Source organism: Pimephales promelas, chromosome 24 (genome assembly GCF_988280905.1).
Source record: "Pimephales promelas chromosome 24, fPimPro1.hap1.1, whole genome shotgun sequence".
NCBI lineage: Eukaryota > Metazoa > Chordata > Actinopteri > Cypriniformes > Leuciscidae > Pimephales > Pimephales promelas.
The window spans coordinates 7,780,479-7,793,015 of NC_142792.1; the positions used below are offsets into that span (position 1 = coordinate 7,780,479).

Below are 12,537 nucleotides of genomic sequence, written 5' to 3' on the forward strand. Positions count from 1 at the left end.
GTCCAGGCTTACATTACTGAACATCTTGTTATAATATTGAAATATGTCACATTTCGGAAGTGGGTAAACACATTACCATTCAATAACCATCAGTGAAAGTGACCTTCAATGATTTGAATCTCAAGTAGGATGCAATCTAATAATGATGAACCACAAACTGAAGCTTCAAAGAGACGCCAAAGGACAAAGCCAAAGCTGAAAGACTGAGTGTGTCCCTTTCTCTTCTTTCCTGCCCTTTCAGTGTCAAAGAAGCACGGCCCCTTTGAAGTTTATTTCATGAGGGTTCACTGATGGCATTTACAGTGTCAAATCACCTCAGCCTTATTGAGACACCTTACAGACAACTCGCCAAGGGCTTATGACATAGAAACATAGCCAATAAAAGTTTAAATAATTCAAATAAATCCCTGATTATTGATTACTCATGTCTTATGCTGGCTGCACACTGTATGGTTTCTAATAGTCCTTTACGACTGTTGCTTGTCAGACTGTACGAACATAATCCCTGCTGTCAGCCATGTCACACTATAGGATCTCAATTGTCATTCATGTACGACAGTCAAAACACGTTAAAAACGGACACATGCATGAACTAATTGCGTCATTGGGTTGTGAGTGTTTTTTGTTGTTTTTTTGATCCACAGAATAAAGAAAGTCATACGGGTTTGAAATCCACATTTTTGAGTGAACTATAACCAATAACTAGAACACAATTACATGGGGAGCAACAAATTTCTTTTTTAATGCAAATTTCTCAACTTTTTTTAGTCTATTTTGTTTTTGTTTATTGGTTAAAATGGGACTCTCACCATCAGTGATTCTGATTTAGTTTCAAGGTCAAAGTAAATGGTCTATCCATCAGCGAGGCAATCTGAAAGAGATCAAGGCCGGTGAATCACTGGTTATGCCTGACTAGTCAGCAAATGTGTCACGGAAATAGGTGCCTTCATTTAAAAGTCACACGCACACAAACAAAATTATGCAGTGTGTTTATGTATGCATGCTTTCTGGAGGCTGTCATACCGAATCCTCCAGAGAATGATGATTGCCTCATCCACCTTATGTGGTAGTGTGGACCGGAATTATAAAAGCAAACTATCACTGCGGGCCATGATTCATCTAACTGAGGACTTGTCGCCATTAACAAAGGCGACTCACAACATCCATCACCCAGAGGCCAGAAGCTCAGAGTGTCTCATCTATGGGTACATTTACAACATGACATCCATAACAAATAACCACCCTTGGGAGACCATAACTACACACTCTTAGTGCAGTTACTATATGCTAGTGACAGTTATAAAACAGTTCTAGTCTTGTAATTGAATTTAAGCAACGGTTTGTGTCATTCCGTCAGTGCACATTTACACTAGAATCAGGAGTGTGGTTTTGCTTTAATACAACAATTCAATAAACAAGAAGTTACCTTACATTTTAGACACAATATTAGTTACTTTATATAGTTTTGCTCCACCAACAAAAAATACGCACAAAGTCACAACAGAACTGTTGCGCATTGTTGAAGAAGTGTTTAGGTGATTGATTCAATGACTTATTCGTGAAGACAGTCACTTGTTTCATTCATATAATTCATTAAGTGAATGATTGCTTGGCTTAAAGGAGAACTCCGGCAAACAATGAACCTTTGGTCTAATAAAACATCGGTACCTAGTCAATCGTTCTCTGAGATTTGTTTTCATGATAATCGAATGTAAAGAGTTTTATCTCTATAAACTGTTTAGCGTATAATGCTAGTAATTGACTAAGTAAAAAGAAATCGCTAGTTTATACCACTAACAAGGCTCAAAATAGCCCCATCTAACACAGCAACATAATGAGGCTCCATACATGCAAAATGAAGTATTGAGAACTTTGTAAGTATACAGACCGTTTAATAAGAAGATACTTTATGAAGCCAGTTCACTTCGCGTATACAGACAGGAGCCATCTTAAAAAAATAGTTTTGATAAGTCGATCCCCGAACGCCGTTCATACAGTTCAGAAGTTCGCTGAACTTCATACAGTTCAGATCACTCAGCACGACATTCGTGGTTTGACTGCAGCCGGCTGGGATGAGAATCAGCACCTCCAAATCCGAGGCCATGGTCCTCAGTCGGAAAAGGGTGGCTTGTCCACTTCAGGTTGGTGGAGAGATCCTGCCACAAGTTGAGGAGTTTAAGTATCTTGGGGTTTTGTTCTTGAGTGAGAGAAGGATGGAATGGGAGATTGACAGACTGATTGGTACAGCTTCGGCAGTAATGCGGTCGAAGTACCGGTCTGTCATGGTGAAGAAGGAGCTGAGCCGCAAGGCGAAGCTCTCGATTCACCATTCCTACTCTCACCTATGGTCATGAGCTTTGGGTCATGACCGAAAGGACAAGATCCCGGATACAGGTGGCCGAAATGAGCTATCTCCGCAGGGTGGCTGATAGGGTGAGAAACTCACCCTGGAGGAGCTCAGTATAGAGCCGCTGCTCCTCCACATTGAGAGGGGTCAGCTGAGGTGGCTTGGGAAACTGTAACGGATGCCTCCTGGACGCCTTCCCGGGAAGGTGTTCCGGGCACGGAACAAAAAAAAATTATGGTACGCAAATAATTTTTGAGTGAACTATTCTTTTAAGTATATTAAGTACAGTAAAAGTTAAACCACACACATAATTGCTGTATTGAAAACTATTGCTATCATATTGACAACAACTTCCCCTTAGATCTCAGGCAAGTCCTAGCTGGATTTCTGCACAAAAGAATGTCTCCACGAACGTGACAAATGGAGGTGTCTCAGTATTAACCACCACAGTGAAAGCAGCAGGAAATAGTGCAGGAGCCTTTATAATTACTCCCTCTCAGTATAATTACCGGGTTTTCCTTTGACCGCGAAATAAAGGCACCTTGCTATGCAATCTGCTGCACAGCTCATGGGATATTTTTCCATTGAGACAGCACAAGACTTTTTGCCTCCATTAAATTTTGAAGGCGCTCACCTCATTTTCTACAAAGGAGCACAGCTCAAGTGCACATTTATAATATCAATATTCAGACATATGGTAAATGCATATTTAATACTGTACTGCATGTTGTCATCAAATGCATAAAACTCAAGCATGAGACAAGCTTGCCTGTCCAAACTGAGCACCAAAAACTGCTGGGCGAAGAAACTTTTTTTAAATTTAAGGATTAGGATATAAACTCGCTTCAACGAGTCACACCTGTTTAGGACAAGTGTTAGCATTGGAATTGTATATGTGTTCCAAAGGGTTAAGTAACCTAACACTTATTCATTTCACGATTACAGGCAATTATTATAAATTAGCAGGTGTTTTATGTAAGCAAAGTTAATTACACTATTATCAAATACAATTACGTGCTATATTGGCGGAGTTTGAGTTATCTTGTACAACATGAGGGTTGTCCAACTTTAACTGTCAGGAGGTTTACATTAAGCTTGATGGAATAATGTCTTTGAATCATCTGCATTTGTTATCACAAGCAATGCTCTATATAAGGTGCAGGCTAATAAGGTGAACTAATTAGAACTAATTATTCAAGCCATTGGAAAATGTGTATGCCCTTTTAATTATGGTTATTGGAAGGTGATTGCTGCACATTGTCTGTCAACAGTGGGAAACCTGCAGAAAGAGTGGCAGGTCAGGAGTTGATGCAGTTTGTGTCTTAGAATAGAACCACATTTTTGGAATGCAATAACAAATGTTCTACCAATCAGCTGTAAAATGATCCTTCCATTTCTTGGTGCCATTTGAAAGAGTTCAAACGGCCATTGGCATAGATGTACTGTACTATAAAACAGTCTCTTAAAATAACTGGGAGAAAAAAAGGCTTTCATTAAATATATATTTCTAGAAGGCAATGGAATCAAACTGAAAATGCAAGATATTATAATTTTATTACCAGCTTCTTCTTTTTATCAATAATTGAAATATTTTAGTAAGAGAACCATGAACTAGGATTCACGTCTTGCTAGTCACTTGGATTCACTTGCTAGGTTGAAGGCGGTCAGGGGAGGGACATTTTCATCCTAGAGAGCATTTGATCGTACAAAAATGTGTATAGTGCAGGATGAGTCATCAATATGTTTGCTCAGTTTTACTGAAAAAGAAATGCATATATTTGTTCAAATTGATTTAATCAATATCAGCATGTATGAACTCAAAGCAAATGCACAAAACCACATAACTTTGATGTAAATTTCATTAGTTCAGGATAATTATAGCTTCAAACACCATTTTATTTCTTTAAAGTTGTTTTCAGTGCTTGATTTTTAGAAATATCTAGGGTACTTGTAAAGTTTTTGTAAAAAAGGATGAGACAAATTTCTCACTATTCCTGCTCTATGATCTGTTTTCTAAACCAAAGAATCCAGTAGGCATTTTCTCATTGTGTCGTTCGATCGTTTAGGTCACTGAAAAAATGCTTGAATGAGGATTAAGTAAAGTTCAAGGCATCAAGCCTTTAGACCGAAGGCTTTCAGAGTGATGATCAATTTGGCTGTTTGGGTCTAAATGTACATGCAAGTTTGTGTATGCAAGTGTGTGTTTAGCAAATAGCCATGTTTCAGTCTGCTGTCAAGGCCTCAGAGAGGAAATTGTATAACTCAGCAGGTAGAAATAAGTGATGAAGAAATAATAGACACGTCAGGTTTAAAGGACACGGTGCCCTAAAACAGAAAGAGACACTGTGAAAGAAAAAGTGAAAGAAAGAAAAATTTGTCTGAGAGTCCACATTTGAGCGCCCACATCTTTTTTACTACATTCTGAGTTTTACCTCTATGTGCTTAACTACAGTTATTAAGCAGTTTAAAGAGCAAGTGGTGTGTCTTTTGTTAAAACTGGAACAGTTCGATTTCCCTTATTTCTCACAGAAGAAGTGCATCGCTTAAATCACAGTGAAGATCTCTATAACTCTGGCCTTGGTGAACATGACTTTTCAAAAAAAAAAAATAATAATAATAATAATAATAAATAACGACCCTAAACTTTTGAACGGCAGTGTATAAATATATATAAGAACTTTATTCCAGGGAAATTGTGTAGGAGCTGTATTTTTAGACTTTAAAAAGGCTTCTGGTACAGTTAACCATCAAGTACTGTTGACCAAACTTACACATTTTAATTTTTCTACAGATGCTATATCATATTTATCAAACAGAATACAATGTGTTAATATAGATGGTGTTAAATCTCCTTCTCTTAGTAATCATGTTGGAGTTCCACAGGGCTCAATTCTCGGTCCTCTATTGTTCTCAATGTACATGAATGATCTGCCGGCTGCTTGTTTGAACTGTAATGTGCAGATGTATGCGGATGACGCTGTGATCTTCAATCATGGTAAATATAAAAAGATAATAGCTACAAATCTTACAAATTCACAAACCAAAGTTCAAAACTGGCTAAATCAAATCTGCCTCACTCTTAATACCAAAAAGACCGTTGTGTTCACAGTTTGGTCTTTTGCTAGAGTTACTGCATTAAAACCCATTAACCAACTATATAAAAAAAGCAGATAAGGTATTTGACAGGAAACCACAGTCGTTTCACCTTTGTCCAATTCTTGAGAAGTGCCTCCTAAATTTTGAAAATCTAAAAAATTTTAAAAGTAGCTGTCTAATTTATAAATCTATGAATGGAATTGCCCCACCTCCCCTGGGGGATTTCATCAAAAAGAGAAATAGTGAGACTAGGACTAGATCATTTACCCAGGGGGAATGTGAAGTACTATTTAGAAAATCTACGTTTGCACAAAATGTCCTCTCTATTATAGGCTGCACAAAATGGAACAGTATGCCAAAGGAAATTAGAGATAGCCCTACTTCATTTAAGAAACAGCTTAAAAAATGGCTGAATAAAAAAAAAAAAATGTAATCATGTGGTCTGAAAGTAGAATTTGATAGGTACATTTTTTATATATTTATAATAAGCACTTTGGGATGTCTACACACAGGCATTTTTGTATTTTAAATGGATATTACAATAAATTCTCTATAAGGTACAGGAACTTTTATTATTATCATTCTTTTTAACTCCATATGTGTTTTGTCGATAGCCTATATATTGTTTTTTTGGTTTGTGTTTGGGACTACAGATGGAAATTAGCTAAATCCGGCGTATTTACATTCAACTTTGATTATATACGTTCATGAATATGCATTGTCCCATATAAATAAAATCAATCAACAGACACCGACCTAAAGTCGATAATCACCAGATTACACTACGTCACTTCTGAGACATTCCATGCCCTGACAAATACAGACTGAACACAATGTATATAAATACCGTTAAAAACAAGCACCGACCAACACCAATGTAACACACTAACCCGACAAAACCCAACAAATGTGTCTCTTGCCATTGGTCGCGTCTATTGGTGTAGTGTGAATTACCTAAACTTGCTAAGCATTTTACAGCTGCTCTGATACTGAAGTGGCACTTGGTGTGTTTTCCGGATGGCTCAGACCCACCAACATTCAGAGGATGGAGGAAAAAGGTTTTGATTGGGCCATCTTCATTTGAAATGGAGCTGATTTGACTTCTCTTGCCGAGACTGGACATCATTATCATCAGTACTGCTGGTGACATTTAAGTGTTAGCTAGACAAAAAAAGAAGACTTTTCATCTATACTCTATATAACAGCTATAAATTAGAAATGTATTTAAACAAACTTACAAACTTGAATTTAATTTCCATGATGATAAATCAGCCAAAACCCACTTTTAATTTGTGTTGCATATTAAGCTCACATGTTAAAACAGTGCAATATTTCTTTTATATACAGAAATATTAAGGACAAATAGTATGGGTTGTTGCTAATAAACACAATAGTCTGACTTAGCAGCAGGTCTGTAATTAAGATTAGCCATCTAGTTTCTTTCTTTCTTTTAAATGTTGTGCTACTAAATAAATTTAAACTCATTAAAGCTATAAGTTATCCAACCAAGAGCAGTGAGGGGTTTTCTCTTTGCCTTGTCAAGATTGTAGTTTGATTAATATCCCTTAATTGCTAATTTTCCATGTATAATCTAAACGCCTCTGGTAAAGGAAACTAATAAATCAGTTCATTTTTTTTTTTCAGGCCAAATATTGAAAGCAGCAGCTCATTCTGGATTTTTTAATTCCAGAAGAGCATGCATTGGGTATTTTTTAAAGATAAGCAAAGTAAAAATGAATGAACAAAAAACAAACAAAAGGATGGTCGGACTGACTGACGGACAGAGATATGAATGAATATACTGTATCTGCCCCTTGAATTCCATACTGGATAGTTTATTTTATTTTTAGATTTCAGCAGTGAACTTAAGATGGTAATAATTGAGTTAACCAATGAGAAAGCACAGTGCAGGCCAAACTCTTATGGGGATTCTTGGAGCGTGTGGAGAGACAGATGTCTGAATTATGGCCATATTGTAAAAGGAGCTGCTTCTCACAATTTCCGTGCACTAGAATATACACAGAAAAGAATCCTGAATTTTTTTTTGAGAGAAATAAATACGGTAAAATACCATGGATGATTTTTGCCAGGGGGCTTGAAGGCGAACGTGAACTCTAGAGACATTTACTATAAAAAGTATGTGCTTGTTTACTTAGAGTATCACTGATCTAGTAGAGCTCACACTTTTTTTATACACACACACACATTACACCACCAAGTTGTTTTTTCAAAACTCTTTATCAACATATGTACCATAACAGCCTTAAGGACAGTGAAGTCTGTAATGGTTGGGCCTCATTGTTAACTGCCCACAATGTATTATGTTTCCAAGTTAATTTAACCACAGCGGCGTATGGTTTCAAACTGTGAGACGCCAGGATGCTCATAAAAAATGCTGGACACATTCTAACAAGTACTGTTTTGCAATACACCACACTGATAGTTATAGGTCTGCGATAAGGACATTGTGAGATAATTAGAGTAGACACAAACGATATTTCGCATAGCCAAAACTGAGATGATTCAAAGGGAAATGAATATGCATGAGAACTTTTCATCAACAGAAAAGCAATTCCATAATCCAGACTTTTATATTTTATTATAGAGTGTGAAAATATGCCATAATTAGCAAATGGTCAATTAATTAGGTGGCTTTTGAGGAGTTTCCAATCAATATGGATGTTTGTTGTGCAAGCTGCAAAGGAGGAAAAAGTCAATTACGTCTGATTATTATGCCTCATCTGTTGGTGAAATAGCTAATGTTCTGCATGGTTACATAACAAATGCTGCATTATGAAAGCAACTTCACATCTGTGATAATACTTATACATGCAATAACACAAATACCCTGCAGCATCTTAAATAACCCACCTGATATGTTGTGCCTGTCTAGGTCTGTTTAGTATTCAATAATAATGACTATTGAGACCTACCAAAAAAAAAAAAAACTGCATAAAAAATACTGTAATACAATGATTTTGAATTCTAATCACAATATAAGCAGTTAAACAATTGATTGATTGATTGATTGTGGGAGGCAATTTTGCTTAACTCTACTTAAGAATTATTTCTTTCTTTTTAGTTGTATTTTAAATATAACAGAAATGTTGTTGATTTGTTTTGTGAGCCTCACATAATCAAAATGAGTTTAATAAACAAAACAAGTAATCTCCATTGCTCTATTGTTTCACATTGCAAAATCTGATGCGTCTGTTTCCCAGCAGAATGCAATGTTGATTAGAATGACAGAAGGGTCACTGGCTCTCTGTAATTTACTCAAGTCCCTCTGCACACATCGAATTTCCCCTCCTCAATGGGGTCACACGCATTCATTTGGCAGGCACACTTTAGGAGACGTAATCAGTGTAGATGATGGTGTGCTCTTTTGCATCTTAACTTTTTGGTTGTTGTGTGTGTTAGCTATGATTAAAAAATGACCGTGGGTGCAGTGATGCAGTACGGACAAGCTCTGAAATGCACTGCCACACAGGCTAACCACCAGCACCAAGACACATATACAAAGAGCTGTTATTCAGTCTGACGACCATCCGGTGGACACTAGAGAGAGACACACCCTACTCTGTTAGGGAAGGGCCTTCCAGTTGCTGACCACTGGCCTCATACACCCACACAAGTGACTAAAAATAGCTAATTCAGTGCATCATCCGGATGTCAAAAAGCTCAGGAACCTGACACAGAATGGATATCAGACCAGGGTCATTGCTGGAATGCATATGGTGTGGGAAAAAAAAAAAAAATTGGACTGGATTTAAACATTGACTCAATGTTCACTTTTAGGCGATAAAATGTATTCAAGATGTACTCTCTTTCTCTTCCCAGAAAATAGATAAAAAAACACAGAGGGTTCATCCTAAACAGATTTCTTTCCAATAAAATGCTCTCTAGAACGAGAAAGTCTCTCACCACCTTTAACCAACTACTTCTTGTTCTTTTTTTGTTTGTTTTTGTTTTTTTGAGCCTTTCAAAAGTTTCGGGTCAGTTTTATTTCTAGTTTCTATAGAAGTATAGACTCCAGACAATACTTTTATTCAGCAAGGGTGCATTCAATTGATCAAAAGTGACAGGAAAGATATTTATAATGTTATAAAAGATTAAACAATTTAAAACAATTTCTGCATATTAAGCAGAGGTGTTTTCAACAGTTTTGATATTAAGAAATCACAATAAAAGGAGGGGAGCCTGGATAAGTTGTGTTAGTAGTGTGTTGTCACCATGTCCAAAAGGCACAGTTTTTTTTAAACCACCCCTTTTCAGCCTTCCTAAGGCAGACAATCTTATAGGAAGCAGTGATTAAAATGTATTATAACTATTCCTCATCCAACCATAACCTTTTGTTGTGTTCTCACCATTTTTCATGAAGTACGATGCAGAAGTATGATCTTATAAATGACACACTGTTAAGAACATCATATCCGAAATGTAAGAGTAAGGTCTAAAATTAAGTAACATCCTGTACAAGTTGTGCTTGAGAAGGTGGTTTGAGTTGATCAGCTTGCTCTTCTTGGCTTTCATTATTGGAAAGGAAAGGGGTGTTATATTTCTGACACATGCTCTAAGCGGTAGATTACAACAAACGGGACCAGCTGAATAAATTATGACCAAATTCTTTTGTTTTATGCTCACAGTAATCATGAGTTAAACATCACGTCATCATTGTCTATCAGACATTGCCACCTTGAGAAATAAAGGTGAAAATGAATGGGTCAGAGGTTAAATTATTGCAATGCAGAAAAAAAAAAACTTACACTAATACATACCTCGGGTCACTAGCGACCCTTTACGTACTTAAAAAACAAAAAATGGAAACGCATTTTTTTTAATTAGTTTTTGTTATATTGTTGATAAGGAATAAATTAAGCATTACTAAGAAGATTGATGTCTGAATTTAAAAATATAAATCTGGGAGGATAGTGATTTTAAACTCTAACAATATTTCCCAATATTTCTTTTTCAATGTTTTTACTCTATTTTTGATCAAATAATTGCAGCCTTTGTGAACATAAAGGACCCAAATGCCAAACTTCCAGTTGCCAAAAAACACCAACACACATTTTTTAAGGCATGAGTACTCACTGAGCTCTGCAATGCTCCCCACGCGGGTCGCCAGGAGGGACTGTTCAATGGTGCGGAGTTCAGCCTGGCTGTAGGCATGGGCCTCTCCGGTTTTCCCTGCTCGCTGCTGGTCACGGTGCAGGTTCAGACTGTCCGGCAGGCTCAGTACACCTGTGGGACAAAGATCAGACAATTCAAAATAAATAAACATGTGAACGAGCCAAAAGCAGACAAAAAACATCTGCAATGGGACCAAGAGACTTTGAAATCTAAGTGTTATGACATTATCATTGTCTGAGAGGCAAATCAAACAACCCCTGAAGCAATTAAAACCGCTGTTTTTGTTTTGGATCTTTTTCAAGTTGTAACAAACCATGCGCCCACAGGTGAGTTCAGCTGCGTGTATTGGCTGGAGTCCTGGTAGTCTAATGTTCATTCAATAACCCTAATCAAATTACTGCACAGCACCACAGCCAAGGCTTTTGTTTAAACTGGAGAATAGGCAACGACAGATGGGATATTGAGCTCAGCCACAGGTGAATAAAGACAGACAAGCAGCTAAAGGCTTCACACATTGGGGATACAGTATATTGTGTTCCTGAACTGGTTTTAATTAACGTCTGATAACTTGAACTATTTGCCATCCCCATCGCCTATTTCATTGTGTTTCATTTTTTTGATCAATAAACAATAAGTTAATATTGAGTAACATATACACTTCAAACACAGTACTGTCATCGTATATGATGTCTACATTTGCTCAACCACAGCAGAATCACATCAGGAGTGGTGTTTTTGAATGACTCATAAATGAAAGATATTTGTTTTGTTCCTGTGGAGTAAATAGTCCAATGACTCACTCATAAAGAGACCCCTGATTCATTCTTTAATGAATCAACGTTTTTTGAATTATTTGATTAAGTAAATAATTAAGACTCATTAAGACAGTAAATGGTTTCGTTCCTTAAATGATTTGGTTGAGGAAGTGATTCAATGACTCACTCATCAAGACAGTCCACTGATTCATTCCTAATGATGACTCAATGTTTTTGAATGATAAAACTGAACGAATGATTCAATGACTCACTCATAAGAGTACCAGAACAAACTAGATAGTTGCATAAAAATAGATAAATACACAAACACAAAAACAGTGTTAGAAATAATACATAATATTAGTTACATAATCAGATTAACCTTATTAATAACACATACTGTAAGATTACTTGTATAATAAGCAACACAATATTTAAACATGGTACTTTTAAAAGTAACCTTCTCCAACACTACTGCACACAAGCACGCAACAGCGTTCCAGGAAGCTATTTTAAGCAGGTTATACTCTTGACTTTCATCTAAAGGGATTTGTGTTGTCAGTCTCCCAGAGGTGGGTAAATATCCTGTTGTATACTGAATGAAGCCGTTAGCACAAAACAACACAAGGAAAGAAACACAGAAACTCATGAAGTTTTCATAACACCATGATTAAAATGACCTGGCACTGGGAGTTCTGGCTGTTGCAAATCTCTTTGTGGTTTAGTGAGTTTATGCATAATGGAGGATGTGCAATATTCTCCAGATGGGACACAAGCTGATTGCTTTGTCAAGAGAGACAATGTTGTTCATGGGTGACATGATGCTTTTAAGGAATTTTGAAGAGAGTTCAAGCGAGGGAACACTTTGTTTTGGTTGATTGTCTCATCTGATGAAGTTTCTTTTAAGTTGAGTACTTGAGGAGCAAACGTTTGCATGTGTACGGCTCCTAATGAAGCCGCGGGACATCACACAAGCAAGCGTGATGATGCCAGTTACAGTAGCTGCAGCATTTTGCTGCGGGTTTTAGTACAGTTGAGCGAGGGGTGAGAGAGGATGATGTAGTCCATAAACAGAATCTGGCACAAAGTTACATGGGATTGCTTGACCTGGTTTTGACTAAAAAATACCTTACAGCTGTGACAGCTGGGTTATATATGGAAACATACACATGTATGTTACATACATCATAGGACATACCTTAATTA

The 12,537-nt window shown here is 36.9% G+C and overlaps 1 protein-coding gene across 2 annotated transcripts in view; it reads right to left on the reverse strand.

Moving 5' to 3' along the window:
• Nucleotides 1-12,537, reverse strand: part of abtb3a (ankyrin repeat and BTB domain containing 3a) — a 112,326-nt gene that overhangs the window by 28,431 nt on the left and 71,358 nt on the right. For both annotated transcript variants that reach the window (XM_089126733.1, XM_089126732.1), the window contains exon 2: nucleotides 10,538-10,687. In XM_089126733.1, the coding sequence (XP_088982859.1) occupies nucleotides 10,538-10,687 (150 nt within the window). The remainder of the gene's footprint in view (nucleotides 1-10,537; nucleotides 10,688-12,537) is intronic.